Below are 14591 nucleotides of genomic sequence, written 5' to 3' on the forward strand. Positions count from 1 at the left end.
CAGATGAGAGTGAACTTCCTCTGGTTAGAAGATCATGTGGGGGCTTCCCCGGTGGCGCAGTGGTTGAGAATCTGCCTGCTAATGCAGGGGACACGGGTTCGAGCCCTGGTCTGGGAAGATCCCACATGCCACGGAGCAGCTGGGCCCGTGAGCCACAATTGCTGAGCCTGCGCGTCTGGAGCCTGTGCCCCGCGACGGGAGGGGCCGCGATAGAGAAAGGCCCGCGCACCGCGATGAAGAGCGGTCCCCGCACCGCGATGAAGAGTGGCCCCCGCTTGCCGCAACTGGAGAAAGCCCTCGCACGAACCGAAGACCCAACACAGCCAAAAATAAAATAAATAAATAAATAAAATCAAGTAAAACTTTAAAAAAAAAAAAAAAAAAAAAAAAAAAAAAAAAAACAAAACAAAAAGAAGATCATGTGATCATGCTGGGTGTGAATGAAAAAGCCTGGGGTGTGTAGTACCAGTGTGAACAAGAAGGCTACTTCTCACTCTAGGAGACAAAGATCTTATTCCATATTACATGTAACTATTTCAGAACCAGTTCTGAGAAATTTAACTTTTACTATAAAAAATATATAACAAACAATTTTCCATTTAAACCGTGTTTAAATATGTGATTCAGCTGCATTAAGTATATTCACAATGCTGTGCAACCATCCACCACTGTCCACTTCCATATATCGTTCATCATCCCAAACAGAAACTCTGCATCCACTAAACAATAACTCCTCATTCCCTCCTGCCCCTAGGCCCCGGGAACCTCTATTCTTCTTCATGTCTCTATGAATTTATCTTTTATAGACACTTCATATAAATAGAATCATACAACATTTGTCCTTTTGTGTCTGGCTTATTTTGCTTAGCATAAAATGTTTTCAACATTCATTCATGTGATAGCATGTGTCAGAGTTTCATTGCTTTTAAAGACTGAATGATTATTCCATTAAATGTACCATACCACATTTGGTTTATCCATTCATCTGTTGACGGACGTTTGACTTATCTCCATGTACTGGTGATTGTGAATGATGCTACTAGAACAACTGTATACAAGTACCTGTTTGAGTCTCTGTTTTCAATTCTTTTAGGTACATGCCTAGAAGCGGAACTGCTGCATCATATGGCAATTCTATGTTTAAATGTTCAAGGAACCACCACACTGCTTTCCATAACAGCTGCACCATTTTATATTCCCACCAACAGCACACAAGGCTCCAGATTTCTCCATCTCCTCGTCGTGTGAACCTCTTCGGGAAACTTTCCCAGGTAGCCACCTTGGATACAAAGATGGCAACAAAATTGGGATATTCTTTGAAAATAAGATGACTTGCTCCTGCTAGAACCTGCTTCCATAGTTACTCTCCCAGTACTTGGACACCTCTCCCAAACCTCTACACGGACAGTTTCTTCTGCCGTGATGCGTTATCCCCCGTTGCCTGGAAAATCCCTCCAAACGCCAGCTCAGCTTGTCCTCCTCTGAGCAGTCTTCCTTGGTTCATCCGGGTCAAGCTGCCGTCCCTCCCCGGGCGCCAGGCTAACCTTCGCCCACATCATTGGGTAGCGATTGTCTGAATGTGTCTCCCCCAGACCAGGAGCTCTTCCATGGCAGTCTCTGAGAGGGGTCCTCAGCGCCCTCAGGGCACAGGATCGGTCATGGCACATTGGAGGAAACCTTTGTCCACTGAGTGACAACCAGTTTACGCTCAGGTAAAGCCCTGTGATGGGGCTCTCCAAGATCTGCTCTGTGCTCCTGTGTACCAGGCCATATACTGTCCTCACAGAGCCTGCTGTCGGGGGGGTGGTGTGTGCAGGGAGGGAGATATTAAATAGTCATCAAATCGCTCTTCCATTAGAGCTATTGCGATCAGTGCTATAAAGAAATTTACAGAGGTGGCCATATACAGTAGGGATCAGAATATGGCTGGTGTAAATCAAAGCTTCTGCCAAGCGGGACTCAATTAACATTGGTTTTACAAATGTAAAAGAAAAGTGACTTTTAGGTTGACATCTAAAGTTTGAGTACTGCATTAGTTTTCTATTAATGCTGTAACAAATCACCACAAACTTGGTGGCTTAAAAGAACACAAATATTATCTCACAGATGTGAAACTCAAAAGTCTAACATGGGTTGGCAAGGCTCTGGAGAAGAATCCCTTCCCTCACCTTTTCCGCCCTACAGGCCGCCTACATTCCATGGCTCGTGGTCCCTTCGTCCATCTTCACACCTCCAGAAGGAAATGCAGCTCTGCCAACACCCTGAGTTTAGCTCAGTGAGACCCAGGTCTGACTTCAGCCTACAAAACCGTAAGAAATAAACTTATATTGCTCTAAGCTACTACATTTATGATCATTCAAAAGCAGGTGGGTAGGACCTCAGGGGGCTGTGAATCCAAGGCAGTCTGTGATCCTGCCCCACCTTCACTTGCTGAGAAGGGGGGAAAAGTGAAACTAGAGCGTACAAACCAGGGAGGACGCTCCCAGGAGACAGAGAATTGGCGGAGGTTCAGCCAGCCTGACAGGAAAACCAGGCACCTCACTGCAGGAGACGGAGACAAATTTGGAGGCAGAGGAGAAGGGACAGCAAGGAGTCAGTGCCCCCTCCCCAGGGCAACACTGCAATGTGCTGGGCTTTCCCAGGTGACAGCAGTGACCTCGCTCGCAAGGGGGGCAGAAAGCGGAGGTGGTGGGCGGCTCACTGCCCAGCTGCACGGATCACAGCTGGAGGGATCCACTTCTCATCGGCAGCGCCCAGATTTCTAAGGAGGAACCCCCACGATGGGGCAGGGAGTTGGGGAGGAGAGGAAAGGGAAAGAGGCCGATGAGAACAAGAAAGGGCATTAAAGGATGTGTTTTCTGCTGTCTGCTTCGGGATTTCAGCAGGTCTGCCCTTGAACTTCTGGGAGTGCCCCACTGAAGGATCCCCCGACCAGGCTGTGGGTAGCCTGAAGCCCCAGGTGCTAAGCCCTCGCCTCCCCACACTCTGCCACCAGCTCTTTTTAATGTGTCCGTGAGTGCAGCCATGAGAGCCAGCACAGGTAAAGAGAAACCAAAAACTTAAGCTGTACTGCCACCTTCCAGAAAACAAAAGAAAAGTTTCTAATTGCCAGCCTGTTGAACTGTATGTACAAAGTAAGTAAGCAAAGGCTTCCTTAGTTAAGGAGGTTATTCGCTACTTCAAATGTGATGGCAGAGGCACATTTCATCAGAAACTATGAAAAATCACGGTAATATGGCGTTACAGAAAGAAAATTACAATGCTCCAGCAACTAAACTCCGAGGTCCACAATACTGTGATCTAACTGATAAAGAATTCAAAATAGCTGGTTTGAAGAATTCTATAAGCTACAAGGAAACTCAGAAAGGCAATTCGATGAACTCAGGAATAAAATTAAAGAACAGAAGGAGTTCTTTACCAAAGAGATAGAAATTTTTATAAAGAACCAAACAGAAATTCTGGAGCTGAACCATTCAATTAACGAGATGAAGAATGCATTAGAGAGCTTAGGGCAGACTGGATGGAAGAAAGAATAAGCAATTTGGAGGACAGAAATCTGGAAATGACTCTTTCCTCAAAGAGAACTAAGTTTTTTAAAAAGTGAAGAAACACTACAAGCTATGAGATTTAAAGAGAAAAACAAATATAAGAATAATTGTGATATCAGAAGAAAAGAGAGCGAGAAGGGAGCAGAGTGTATATTTAGAGAAATAATAGCTGAGAACTTCCCAAACCTGGGGAAGAAACTGGATATACAAGTCCATGAAGCTAAGAGAACATCTAACTACCTCAATGCAAAAAGACCTTCTCCAAGATACAGGAAAATTGTCAAAAGTCAATGACAAAGAATCTTAAAGGAAGCCTGTGGAAAAAAAGAAAGTAATCCATGAAGGAACACCCATTAGGCTATCAGCATAGTTCTCAGAAGAAACTCTATGGGCCAGGAGAAAGTGGAATGACACACTCAAAGTGTTAAAAGACAAAAACTGCCAGCCAAGAATACTTTATCTGGCAGTTACCCATCAGATTAGAAGGAAAATTAAAGGCTTTCTCAGACAAACAAAGCTAAGGAAGTTCACCACTACTAGATCTGCCTTGCAAGAAAGGCTGAAAGGAGCTCTTCAAGCCGAAATGAAAAGACTAATTAGTGACATAAAAGCAAATGAAAGTACACAATACTCTAACAAAGGTGAAAAATAAAGAGTCAGAATTAGAAAACTGTAACTCTATATATTAATGCCGTGGTGCATTAACCGCTTAATATAAAGGCTAAAAATACATTAAAAATAACTATAGCTATTGATATTATAATTTCTCCAAAAATTCACAGTTTTCATAAAAAGAGGTAAATTGTAACATCAAAAGTATTTTTCAAAAAAGGAGTAAAATGGTGGAAACTTTATAAGTGGATAAAGTTAAGGTGCTATCGGCATAAAAATGACTATTTTATCTGTGAGATGTTTTATGTAAGCCACATGGTAACCAAAGGAAAAATCTACAGTAGAGTCACAAAACACACACACAGAAAAAGGGAGACTGAGAAAATTACCATGGAAAACCACCACTTTACAGAGGTAGACAGAAACAGAGGGAAAAGAAATGATAGAGATACAAAATAATAAGAAGGCAAACAATAAATAAGATGGCAGCAGTAAGTCCTTACACATCAGTAATCACTCTAAATATAAATGGATTGAATTCACCAAACAAAGACACAAAAATGGCTGGATTGATTAAAAAACAAGACCCAACTATATGCTGCCTACAGGAGACTCATTTCAGCCCCAAAGACACACAGGTTTAAAGTGAAAATAATAAAGAGGATATTCCATGCAAGAGGAGTCCAAAAGAAAGTATGCATTGCCATACATGTATCAGACAAAATAGGCTTTAACCCAAAAGTGATAACAAGAGACAAAGACGGTCATTATATATTGATAAAAGAGTCAATACATCAGGAAGATATAACAATTGTAAATATATACACACCCAATATTGGAGCACCAAAATATATTAAACAAATAATAACACATCTAAAGAGAAACAGACAATACATTAACAGTAGGGGACTTCAATACCCAATTGTCAGCAATGGATAGATCATCCAGGCAGAAAATCAAGTAAGGAAACAGTGGAACTGAACTACACTCTAGAACAAATGGAATTAACAGACGTATTAAAAAAATTCCATTCAACAGCAGAAGAATACACATTCTTCCCAAGTGCACATGGAATATTCTCCAGGATAGATAGTTTGAAAGGACAGAAAACAAATCTTAGAAAATTTAAGAAGATTGAAATCATACCAACTATCTTTTCTGACCACAATGGTATAAAACTAGAAATCAACTAGAGGAAAGCTTGAAAATCTACAAATATGTAGAAACTAAACAGCACACTTCTGAACAACCAATGGGTCAAAGGGGAAATAAAAAATATCTCAAACAATTGAAAACAAAAATACAACGTATCAAAACTTATGGGGTGCAGCAAAAGCTGTTCTGAGAGGAAAGTTTACAGCAATAAATGCATATATTAGGAAATTAGATGTCAAAAAACAAATTTCATAGTTCGTGGTACCAGTAAAAGAGGAACAAATTATGCCCAAAGTTAGTAGAAAGAAGGAAATAATAAAGATCAGAGTGGGAAACGAATGAAATAGAGACCAGAAAAACGACAGGATCCACAAAACTAAGAGGTGGTCCCTCCAAAAGATAAAATTGACAAAACCTTTACCTAGACTAAGAAAAAAAAGAGAAGACTTAAATAAATTAAATTAGAAATGAAAATGGAGGAAAAAAAGAAAATGGAGACATTACAACTGATAAGGCAGAAATACATAGGATCATAAGAAATTATTGTGAACAATTACAAGACAAAAAATTAGATAACCTAGAAGACATCGATAAACTTCTAGAAACACATAACCTATCAAGACTGAATCAGGAAGAAATAGAAAACCTGAACAGAGCAATAACAAGTAAAGAGATTGAATCAGTAACCAAAAACCTCCCAACAGAAAACCCCAGGAACCAAGAGAAGCCACTGCAATGAGAAGTCCACGCACAGCAACGAAGAGTAGCCCCCGCTCGCCACAACTAGAGAAAGCCCATGCACAGCAACGAAGCCCCGGTGCAGTCAAAAATTAAAAAAAAAAAAAAAAAGAAAAGAAAACCCCAGGACCAGAAGGCTTCCATGACAAATTCTACCAAGCATTCAAAGAAGAATTAAGACTAATCCTTCTCAAACTCTTCCAAAAAACTGAGGAGGGAATACTTTCAAACTCATTCTAGGAGGTCAGCATTACACTAATAATAAAGCCAGATAAGGACACAATGAGAAAACTATAGACCAATATCCCTGATGAATATAGATGCAAAAATTCTCAACAAAATATTAGCAAACAGAATTCAATAACACATAAAAAGGATTATACACCATGATTAAGTAGGATTTATCCCTGGAATGCAAGGATGGTTCAACATATGCAAATTAATAAACATAATAGATCACATTAATAAAATGAAAGAAAAAATCACATGATCATTTCAATAGATGTAGAAAAAGCATTTGACGAAATACAACATTCTTTCATGATAAAGAAAAAAAAACCAACCCTCAGCAGATTGGGTATAGAAGGAACATACCTAACATAATAAAGGTCATATATGACAAACCCACAGAGAACGTTATACTCAATGGAGAAAAACAGAAAGCGTTTGCTCTGAGATCAGGAACAGAACAAGAATGGCTACTTGCACCATTCTTATTCAATATAGCATTAGAAGTCCTAACTAGAGCAATTAATCAAGACAAAACAAAAGCATACAAATTGGGAAGGAAGAAGTAAAACTGTTGCTATTTGCAGACTATAGGACTCTGTATATAAAATAATCTCCGAAACTCAACCAAAAAACCACTGGAACTAATCAACAATTTCAGTAAAGTTGCAGGATACAAAATCAACATACAGAAATCAGTTGCATTTCACACACTAAGGATGAAACACCTGAAAAGAAATAAAGAAAACGATTCTATTCACAACAGCATCAAAAACAACAAAATACTTAGGAACAAATTTAACCAAGAAAGTGAAAGATCTGTATGATGAAAACTCCAAGCCTTTCCTGAAAGAAATCAAACTCACAAACAATTCAGAAGACATCCTATGTTTATGAATTGGAGGAAGTAATATTGTTAAAATGTCCATACTACCCAAAGCCACATATAGATGCAATGCAATCCCCATCAAAATACCAATGGTATTTTCCCCAGAAACAGAAAAAACAATCCTAAAATTTGTAGGGAATCATAAAAGACCCCAAATAGCCAAAGCAATCCTGAGGAAAAAGAACAAAGCTAGAGGTATCAAATTTCCTGATTTCAAACTATACTACAAAGGTATAATAATTTAAAAAAAAAAAAAACAGTATGGTACTGGCACAAAAATAGACACATAGACCACTGGAACAGAATATAAAGCCCAGAATTAAACTGCTACTTATATGGTCAACTAATATTCAACAAGGAGCCAAGAGCACCCAATGGGGAAAGGATAGTCTCCTCAACAAATGATATTGGGAAAACTGAGAAACACACGTAGAGCAATGAAGCTGGACACCTATCTTACACCACTCACAAAAACTCACCCAAAATAGATCAGACTTAATACCTGATACGATAACTCCTCTAAGAAAACGTAGAGGAAAAGCTCCTTGACATTTGTCTTGACAATGATTTTTAAAATACGACACCAAAAGCACAAACAACAAAAGCAAGAATCAACAAATGGGACAACATTAAACTTTAAAGCTTCTGCACAACAAAAGAAACAATTAAAAATGAAAAGGCAACTTGTACAGGAGAAAATGTTTGCAAACCATATATCAGATAAGGGGTTACTATCCAAAAAATATAAAGAACTCACAGCTCAAAATCAAAAAAAGGAACCATCTGATTTAAAAATGGGCAGAAGAAATAAAGACATCTTTCCATAGAAGACATTAAAATGGCCAACAGGTAAATGAAAAGATGCTCAACATCACTAATCATCAGAGAAAATGCAAATCAAAACCACAATGAGGCAACACTCACACCTGTTAGGATGGCTATCATCAAGAAAAGAACAGGTAACAAGTGCAGGCAAGGATGTGGAGAAAAGAGGACACTTACGCACTATTGGTGGGAATGTAAATTGGTTCAAGCACAAGGGAAAACAACATGAATCTTCCTCAAAAAATTAAAAATAGACCAACCATATGATCCAGCAATTCCACTTCTGGGTATATAGCTAAAGGAAATGAAAAGAGAATTTCAAAGAGACATCTGCACTCCTATTTTTATTGCAGCATTATTCACAATAGCCAAGACATGGAAACAATATAAGTACTCATCAAACGGATAAAGATGTCTCTCTCTCTCTCTCTCACACACACACGCACGCGCACGCACACGCACAATGGAATATTATTCAGCCTCGAGGTAGGAGGACATTCTGCCATTTACAACAACATGGATGGACTTGCAGACATAGAAAGACAAACAGAGTATGACATCACTTACATGTACAATTTAACAAAGCTAAATTTTTAAAAACAGAATAAAATAGTGATTAGCAGGGGATGAGGGGGTGGGGGGACAGATGTTAAGAGTACACATTTACAAGTAGTAAATAAGCCCTAGAAATATAATGCTTAGTACCATACAATAGGGACAAAAATATTATAATCATCAAACTTGCTAAGAGACTATAACAATTTTTCCAAATACTAAAAAGGATAATTTTGTTATGAGATAAAGGTGCTAATTATTGCTACAATCACATTAAAATATAACAATGTCCTTAAATTAACATGTTGTACACCTTGAATTTATATAACTTTACCTGTCCAATGCATCTCGATTAAAAAAAAAGGATCAGGGTCAAGGTCTGGATGAGTCAATATCAAGGCAAGGGTGAGCCTAAGGGTCACAGTCAGGTACAGGATTGGACCAGTGTCAGGTTGAGGATTTGAGTAAGATTCAGTACGTGGGTGGATCTGGGTCATGAGGGTCATGGACATAATCGAGTCCAGCTGAGGTTCAGTCAAGGTCACAGTCAGTGTAAGGGTGAGGGTCAGAACACCTTCTGGTCAGTCAGTATTATGATGAAAACGTGGAACAGGGTGAGAGTCAAATTCAGATGAAAAGCCAGGTCCAGGATCAGACTGAGTGTGAGGGTCAGTGTGAGAGTGAAGGTCAGAAGGGTCAGGGTGAGGATCAAAGTCAGGTTCAGGTTGAGGTTTGTCATCAGGGTATCAGGGTGAGTCTCAGGGCCTGAATGACAACTTCAGGATTGTTGAGTCTTAGAATAGGGTCAAGGTCAGGGTCAAGAGTAGGGTCAGATCTGTGTGAGGGACAGGGTCTGGGTGATGGCTGAGTTTCAAGGTCAAGGTCATAGTCTGGTTTAGTGATGAGTGAGGGTCAGGATTAAGGTCAGATTTAAATGACTTTCAGGTTCACAGTTAAGGTCATAAGAGTTTGGATGAGGAGCATAATCTGTCAAAGCAAGCATCAGTGTTACCAGTTAGGATGAGTTAGGGTCACCGTAGGGGTCGAGACAGTGTTAGGATGAAGTCTTCAGTCAAGTTTCTGACTGAGAGTCAGGGTTACGTAAATGTGAGGGACACAGGGTCAGGGTCATGGTGAGTCAGTCAGTCAGCAAGGGAGACAGGATCGGGGCGGGGTGGGGCCTGGTTGGCACCCTCAGGTAAGAGTGAGACTGAGGGTAAAGGTCAAGTTGTGGGTGGGATCATGGACATCAGGGGTTAGGATTAGAGTGCGTATGTTAAAGTTCAGGGTCAAGTTAAGGGTACAAGGATCATGGTCAAGGTGAAGGTCATCAGTGTCAGGGTGAAGTTGAAGGTGAGCAATCCCTGTCCCATTTCCCAGCACCATGTGCGGCTTTTGCAGATGCCACTTTCTGAAATGTTCTTCCTCCATTTACCTGCAGATCTATATTCCCCACCTGCTTGGAGTCTTCAGTGCGGCCTAACCCTCCCCGTCCCCCTCCACTGGGATACAAGTACTATGAAGGCAAGGATCTTGGAATGCAATGTTTTGGTCATTGATGGGTTCCAAGCTACTCAGAAGAGTGTCTGGCACAGACTAGGTGCAGTTAAGCTTGTTTAATAGATGACTATGTGCTACATTATTTCTGGGGGAATAAAAGTACATCTGAAATACAACAAACTGTTCACAGTAGCTTTCTCTGGGGTAGAATTACAAGTAAGCTTCACAGCTGATTTAATATGTGTCCATATTGTTTTAATTTTGAAAAAATTAACACTGTTTTATAATCTCCAAAAATGGATCTTTCCATTTTAAAAGAAAACAAAGAACTTCAGGTGACGTTCCTGACACAGTGATTGGCTCAAGACACTCACTGAACCATAGCTATTACCTAAACCTCAGGAACTGGCAGCCTTCCTGGGAACCTTGGAGCACCCTCAAAGAAACCCTATTCTAGTTCTCTAGACACACCAAGAAGCAAGACAACATGGAGAGTCTATTTATTCAACAGCCAACTTTGAAGACAAAGCCTCAGTAGTCTGAGGGGATGTATTTCCCCTGTTTCTACTTCAGTCCTTTTCCAAAAGTTCCTGTCCTTTGCAGGCTACAGTTTGATGCAAACAGGCTGGTTGCCCTAGATATACTTATACACAACCTTTGAGGGCACAGTTTGGAGGTGCAGATGCACAGGACACTTGTAAAAGTGGGACAGCAGAGTCTCACTGTAGCCCACAAGGAAGTAGAACTTATGTGCAGGCAGCTGCCTCAGGACCAGGGCACAGATCTCCACCTGGTTAGCCCGGCGCTTTAGAACAAGCTGGTCGGCCAGGCAGCCTGGGAAGGTGCCCAGCATAAATTTACGAAAGAAAACATCTTCCACTGTTCTCTCTGCAGCATGGTCCTCCCCAGCCAGGTTACCTGAAGAGAGAAGGGCACCATGGTGAGTTGGCCAAAACTCCAGAGGTTAACATCCAAGAGCGCTGGGCACTCAGTTCCACACCCCACTCCAGCCTCTTCTCCTTTCTTCTGGAAGTGGAATAAGAATAACACTCTAGGGCTTCCCTGGTGGCGCAGTGGTTGAGAATCTGCCTGCCAAATGCAGGGGACACGAGTTCGAGCCCTGGTCTGGGAAGATCCCACATGCCGCAGAGCAACTGGGCCCGTGAGCCACAACTACTGAGCCTGCGCGTCTGGAGCTTGTGCTCCGCAACAAGAGAGGCCGCGATAGTGAGAGGCCCGCGCACCGCGATGAAGAGTGGTCCCCACTTGCCGCAACTGGAGAAGGCCCTCGCACAGAAACGAAGACCCAACACGGCCATAAATAAATAAATAAGTAATTAATTAAAAAAAAAATACAGAAAGAGAACTCACTCATCTAAAAAAAAAAAAAAATTCCAACCGCTGGGAATGCTCCTTCAGCCAAACTTTACAAATAATAAAGCTTAAAAAAAAAAAAAAAAAAGAATAACACTCTACAGTTCAAAGAACATTATTCCAATAATCCCCAAACAAATCCCGTGAAGTACGTATTCTCATTATCCTTGTTTCACAAAAGAGAAGAATGAGGCCTGAGCCAGGGCACAAAACTCAGATGATTCTTCTATGTAGACACAGAGCGCCCCTCTCCCTCGTCCTTGACCGCCTTACAGAAGCACTGGTCATCCCACGGACCAGAGAGATGAGGCCACCAGCTCCTGCTGACATGAGGGATGTGAGCTCTCTCACTGACTAGAGCCATGGCCTCAACCAGTGGATTCTCACTGTGGACCACGGAACCTTTGCACCTCTCACGGCTTCTGTTAAGAGTCTCCACACACACACACCCAGGCCTTAGAACTAGAACTTGAAAAGGGTGGGGGACAGAAATCCATGTTTTAAGGTAGTTCTCTAGACAGGTGTATCTCAAACATTCAAGTTGAGAACCCTCATAGTCAACAAAATACTGCTTACCCTCATCAACTCACAGTAGTCACGTTCTACAAAGTCACTCGTTATGTTCTATAAAATCACCATGAACAACGAATTAGCAAATGTTAAACCACTGCTCCTGGTGGAAATAGTTAGGTTTCTACAAGCCTTTGGTTACAATATTTTTATCAACAAACTGATGTGTAGCCTTATTTTGTTTTTCTGTTTAAAGACACCTACAAACGGTTGATCGACACTGCACTCTCTCCCAATAGCTCTGTAACTCACGCCTGAAGGAAGCTTTTCTAACAATCATGCCATGTAAGGTACATCACAGTCTTCTTGAAATTAGGAACATGAGACAGCACTTCAGCATTACAGGCTATTTTAAGGCAGTGGAACCACCAACACAAAGCACAAAACTTGAAAACATGGCACTCATAGATCTCAAAAAGGGTACTTGTTTACAGCATGCGAGCTGAAACTAGAAGGCAGGGCCTTGTTCAACCACAGCTGGGAAGGTGCATGTGGGGTGCTTGCTCTGCCCCCGTCTGAGAATGAACGTGAAAGCACCTAGAGTAGGCAAATTCACAAACATGGAATCTGCAAATAACCCGGGTAAACTGTACATACCTGTAGTGAAAGATTTGTGCTTCAATATTTACAACAGTCTTCCGGGTCATCGAATTCCAAGGGGTTTCACTCTTTTCACTGCCTCTGAGCTATTTTACATCCGTAAACTACACATAACGGGCAGCGATACAAAACAATTGTCTTTAGGCATGCAAGCGATTTCTGTGGAAGTTCAACCGCACCCTTGAACGCTTGCCCCCCATGGAAAAAGCGTTTTGCATCCCTTTCAATTACATTTCAACGATCCTGACCACAAACGTCTCGTCTATTTTACTCCTCTTTTGAAAGCGTCTGACTAATTTCTGATCCTCGCGTTGACTACCGAGTTAAACAAAATCTCTGACACGGGTTCACGTCGTGTTTATGTGACAGACAGTCGCGACTGAGAACGCCTTCCCTGGGGCCAGGGGTCGGGCCCACAGCACGTCCTCGTCCTCTCCCGCCACCGCGACAGGCATCGTCCCCTCACCTGTGTGCAGCGACAGCCAGCCCTTGCGATGGGCGATGTGGTGCGGCGCGTGCGCCTGCTCGTAGGTCACTGGCTTGTCCCCCTTGCCCACTCGGACTCGGGCCGCCCGGTTCTGGAAGGAAAGAGGGCCCGTGACTTTCCGCGACCACCGACCCAGGGCGTGCCCGAGATCACACCCTCGCCCGCAGGTCCCACACTCCGAGGCCGCGGGCGCCCAGACCCCAGGCCTCCACGCCGCACTCACCTTGGCGCAGACCGCGGAGGTGTGCAGGGCGCGCCAGACGCACGGCAGCTCCCGGCTCCAGGACAGCACCTGTAGGGAGAGGGGGGCATGAGACCGAAACGAGGGCTCCCCGCGCGCCCCCTCCAACCGCCGGCCCCGCCCGTGCCGCCCACTCACCAGCGGCCGGAGCCCCCGACAGCAGACGGGCGCCGCCATCTTGGGCCGAGCGGAAGACGAGGCGGGGCGGCGTCGGGGTAAAGGTCAGGTGCGGGAGGCGGACGCGCGGGCGAGACCACAAGCGAGCCGGCGCGGGGGTGCGAGCCTCTCGGCCGGGCGGGGCCGCGTGCAGTCCGCGCCGACCTGCTGTCGGCGGCGGCGGGGGCCCAGGCTCCGAGCTTGTGAGGCGGGCCGTGGGGTGCCGGGAGGTGGGGGGGAGCTGGACTCTCCGCCTCCCCCCGCAGCCCTGGACACGTCTTGCACCCCTCCGTTCTGCCCCAGTCGTGGTTTGCGTCGTGTTTCAGATCCGGAAGCTGGATGATGCGGAGCGTGAGGTTTCGCGGTCCGAGAGCTCGCAGTGGCGGGGCGAAGTGTCCTGGCGGGGGGCGGGCCGGGGGGAGGAGGCGCCCACCGCCCCGTCCCGCCCCGCCCGGCCGGCGGGGACTGTTGGGGGAGCGGGGCGTTTCAGCACGTCGTAGAAATTAGGCTGCTCAGTCTGTCTCCAAATAATATCCTTTAAAAAAGAAAAGAAAAGAAAGAAACACCCTGACTTTTATCCACAAATAGAGAGGAAGTATGTTTTGGTTAAAACTTTACCCAGTTCTTGGGAGGGGCAAGATAGGGGTAGGGGATTAAGGAACACAGCCTGCTATGTAAACAGAAAGAGGCTACAAGAAAATACTGTGCAATGCAGGGAATATAGAAAATTTTTTTATTTTATAGCAAGTGAAGTATAATCTATAAAAATATTTAATTACTGTATCGTACACCTAACATAATATTATAAACGAATATAATATTGTAAACTCACTGTACTTTAAAAATCAGCCAGTTCTTCAAGGATGGATTATGCAGAGGGTAGGGTTTCACATCTGACCATACCCTGGTGTCTGGTCCTTGGGGAAGGAAAATTTTAAGGGGAAAAGGGCTGATGGTTGCTTAATTCCTGGGGATGTTACAGAGCCTGCTATACTCAAACCAAAGCATTGCCACTGTAATTTGTATCCAGTAATTATTGTCAGAGGGAAAAATAGCAACACTGGATATCCTCGTTCAGAACTCACACATAGTAATGGAAAAAACGTGGACTCT

At 43.2% G+C, this 14591-nt stretch overlaps 1 protein-coding gene across 18 annotated transcripts in view; it reads right to left on the bottom strand.

Moving 5' to 3' along the window:
- The window catches only part of MRPS24 (mitochondrial ribosomal protein S24), a 152167-nt gene extending 138300 nt beyond the window's left edge, over positions 1-13867 (bottom strand). For 3 of the 18 annotated variants that reach the window (XM_057549996.1, XM_057549995.1, XM_057549994.1), the window contains exons 1-3: positions 13461-13860; positions 13305-13373; positions 13061-13172 (exon numbers count right to left, since the gene is read on the bottom strand). In XM_057549996.1, coding sequence (XP_057405979.1) covers positions 13061-13172; positions 13305-13373; positions 13461-13499 — 220 coding nt within the window. In that variant the 5' untranslated portion in view covers positions 13500-13860. Of the gene's footprint in view, positions 1-10534; positions 10969-13060; positions 13173-13304; positions 13374-13460 lie in introns of those variants that run through there. The other 15 variants (XM_057549998.1, XM_057549997.1, XM_057549999.1 and 12 more) reach the window with 10 other exon arrangements.
- Between the last annotated feature and the right edge of the window lie 724 nt (positions 13868-14591).

The sequence above is a fragment of the Balaenoptera acutorostrata genome, chromosome 7 (genome assembly GCF_949987535.1).
Source record: "Balaenoptera acutorostrata chromosome 7, mBalAcu1.1, whole genome shotgun sequence".
NCBI classification, from domain to species: domain Eukaryota; kingdom Metazoa; phylum Chordata; class Mammalia; order Artiodactyla; family Balaenopteridae; genus Balaenoptera; species Balaenoptera acutorostrata.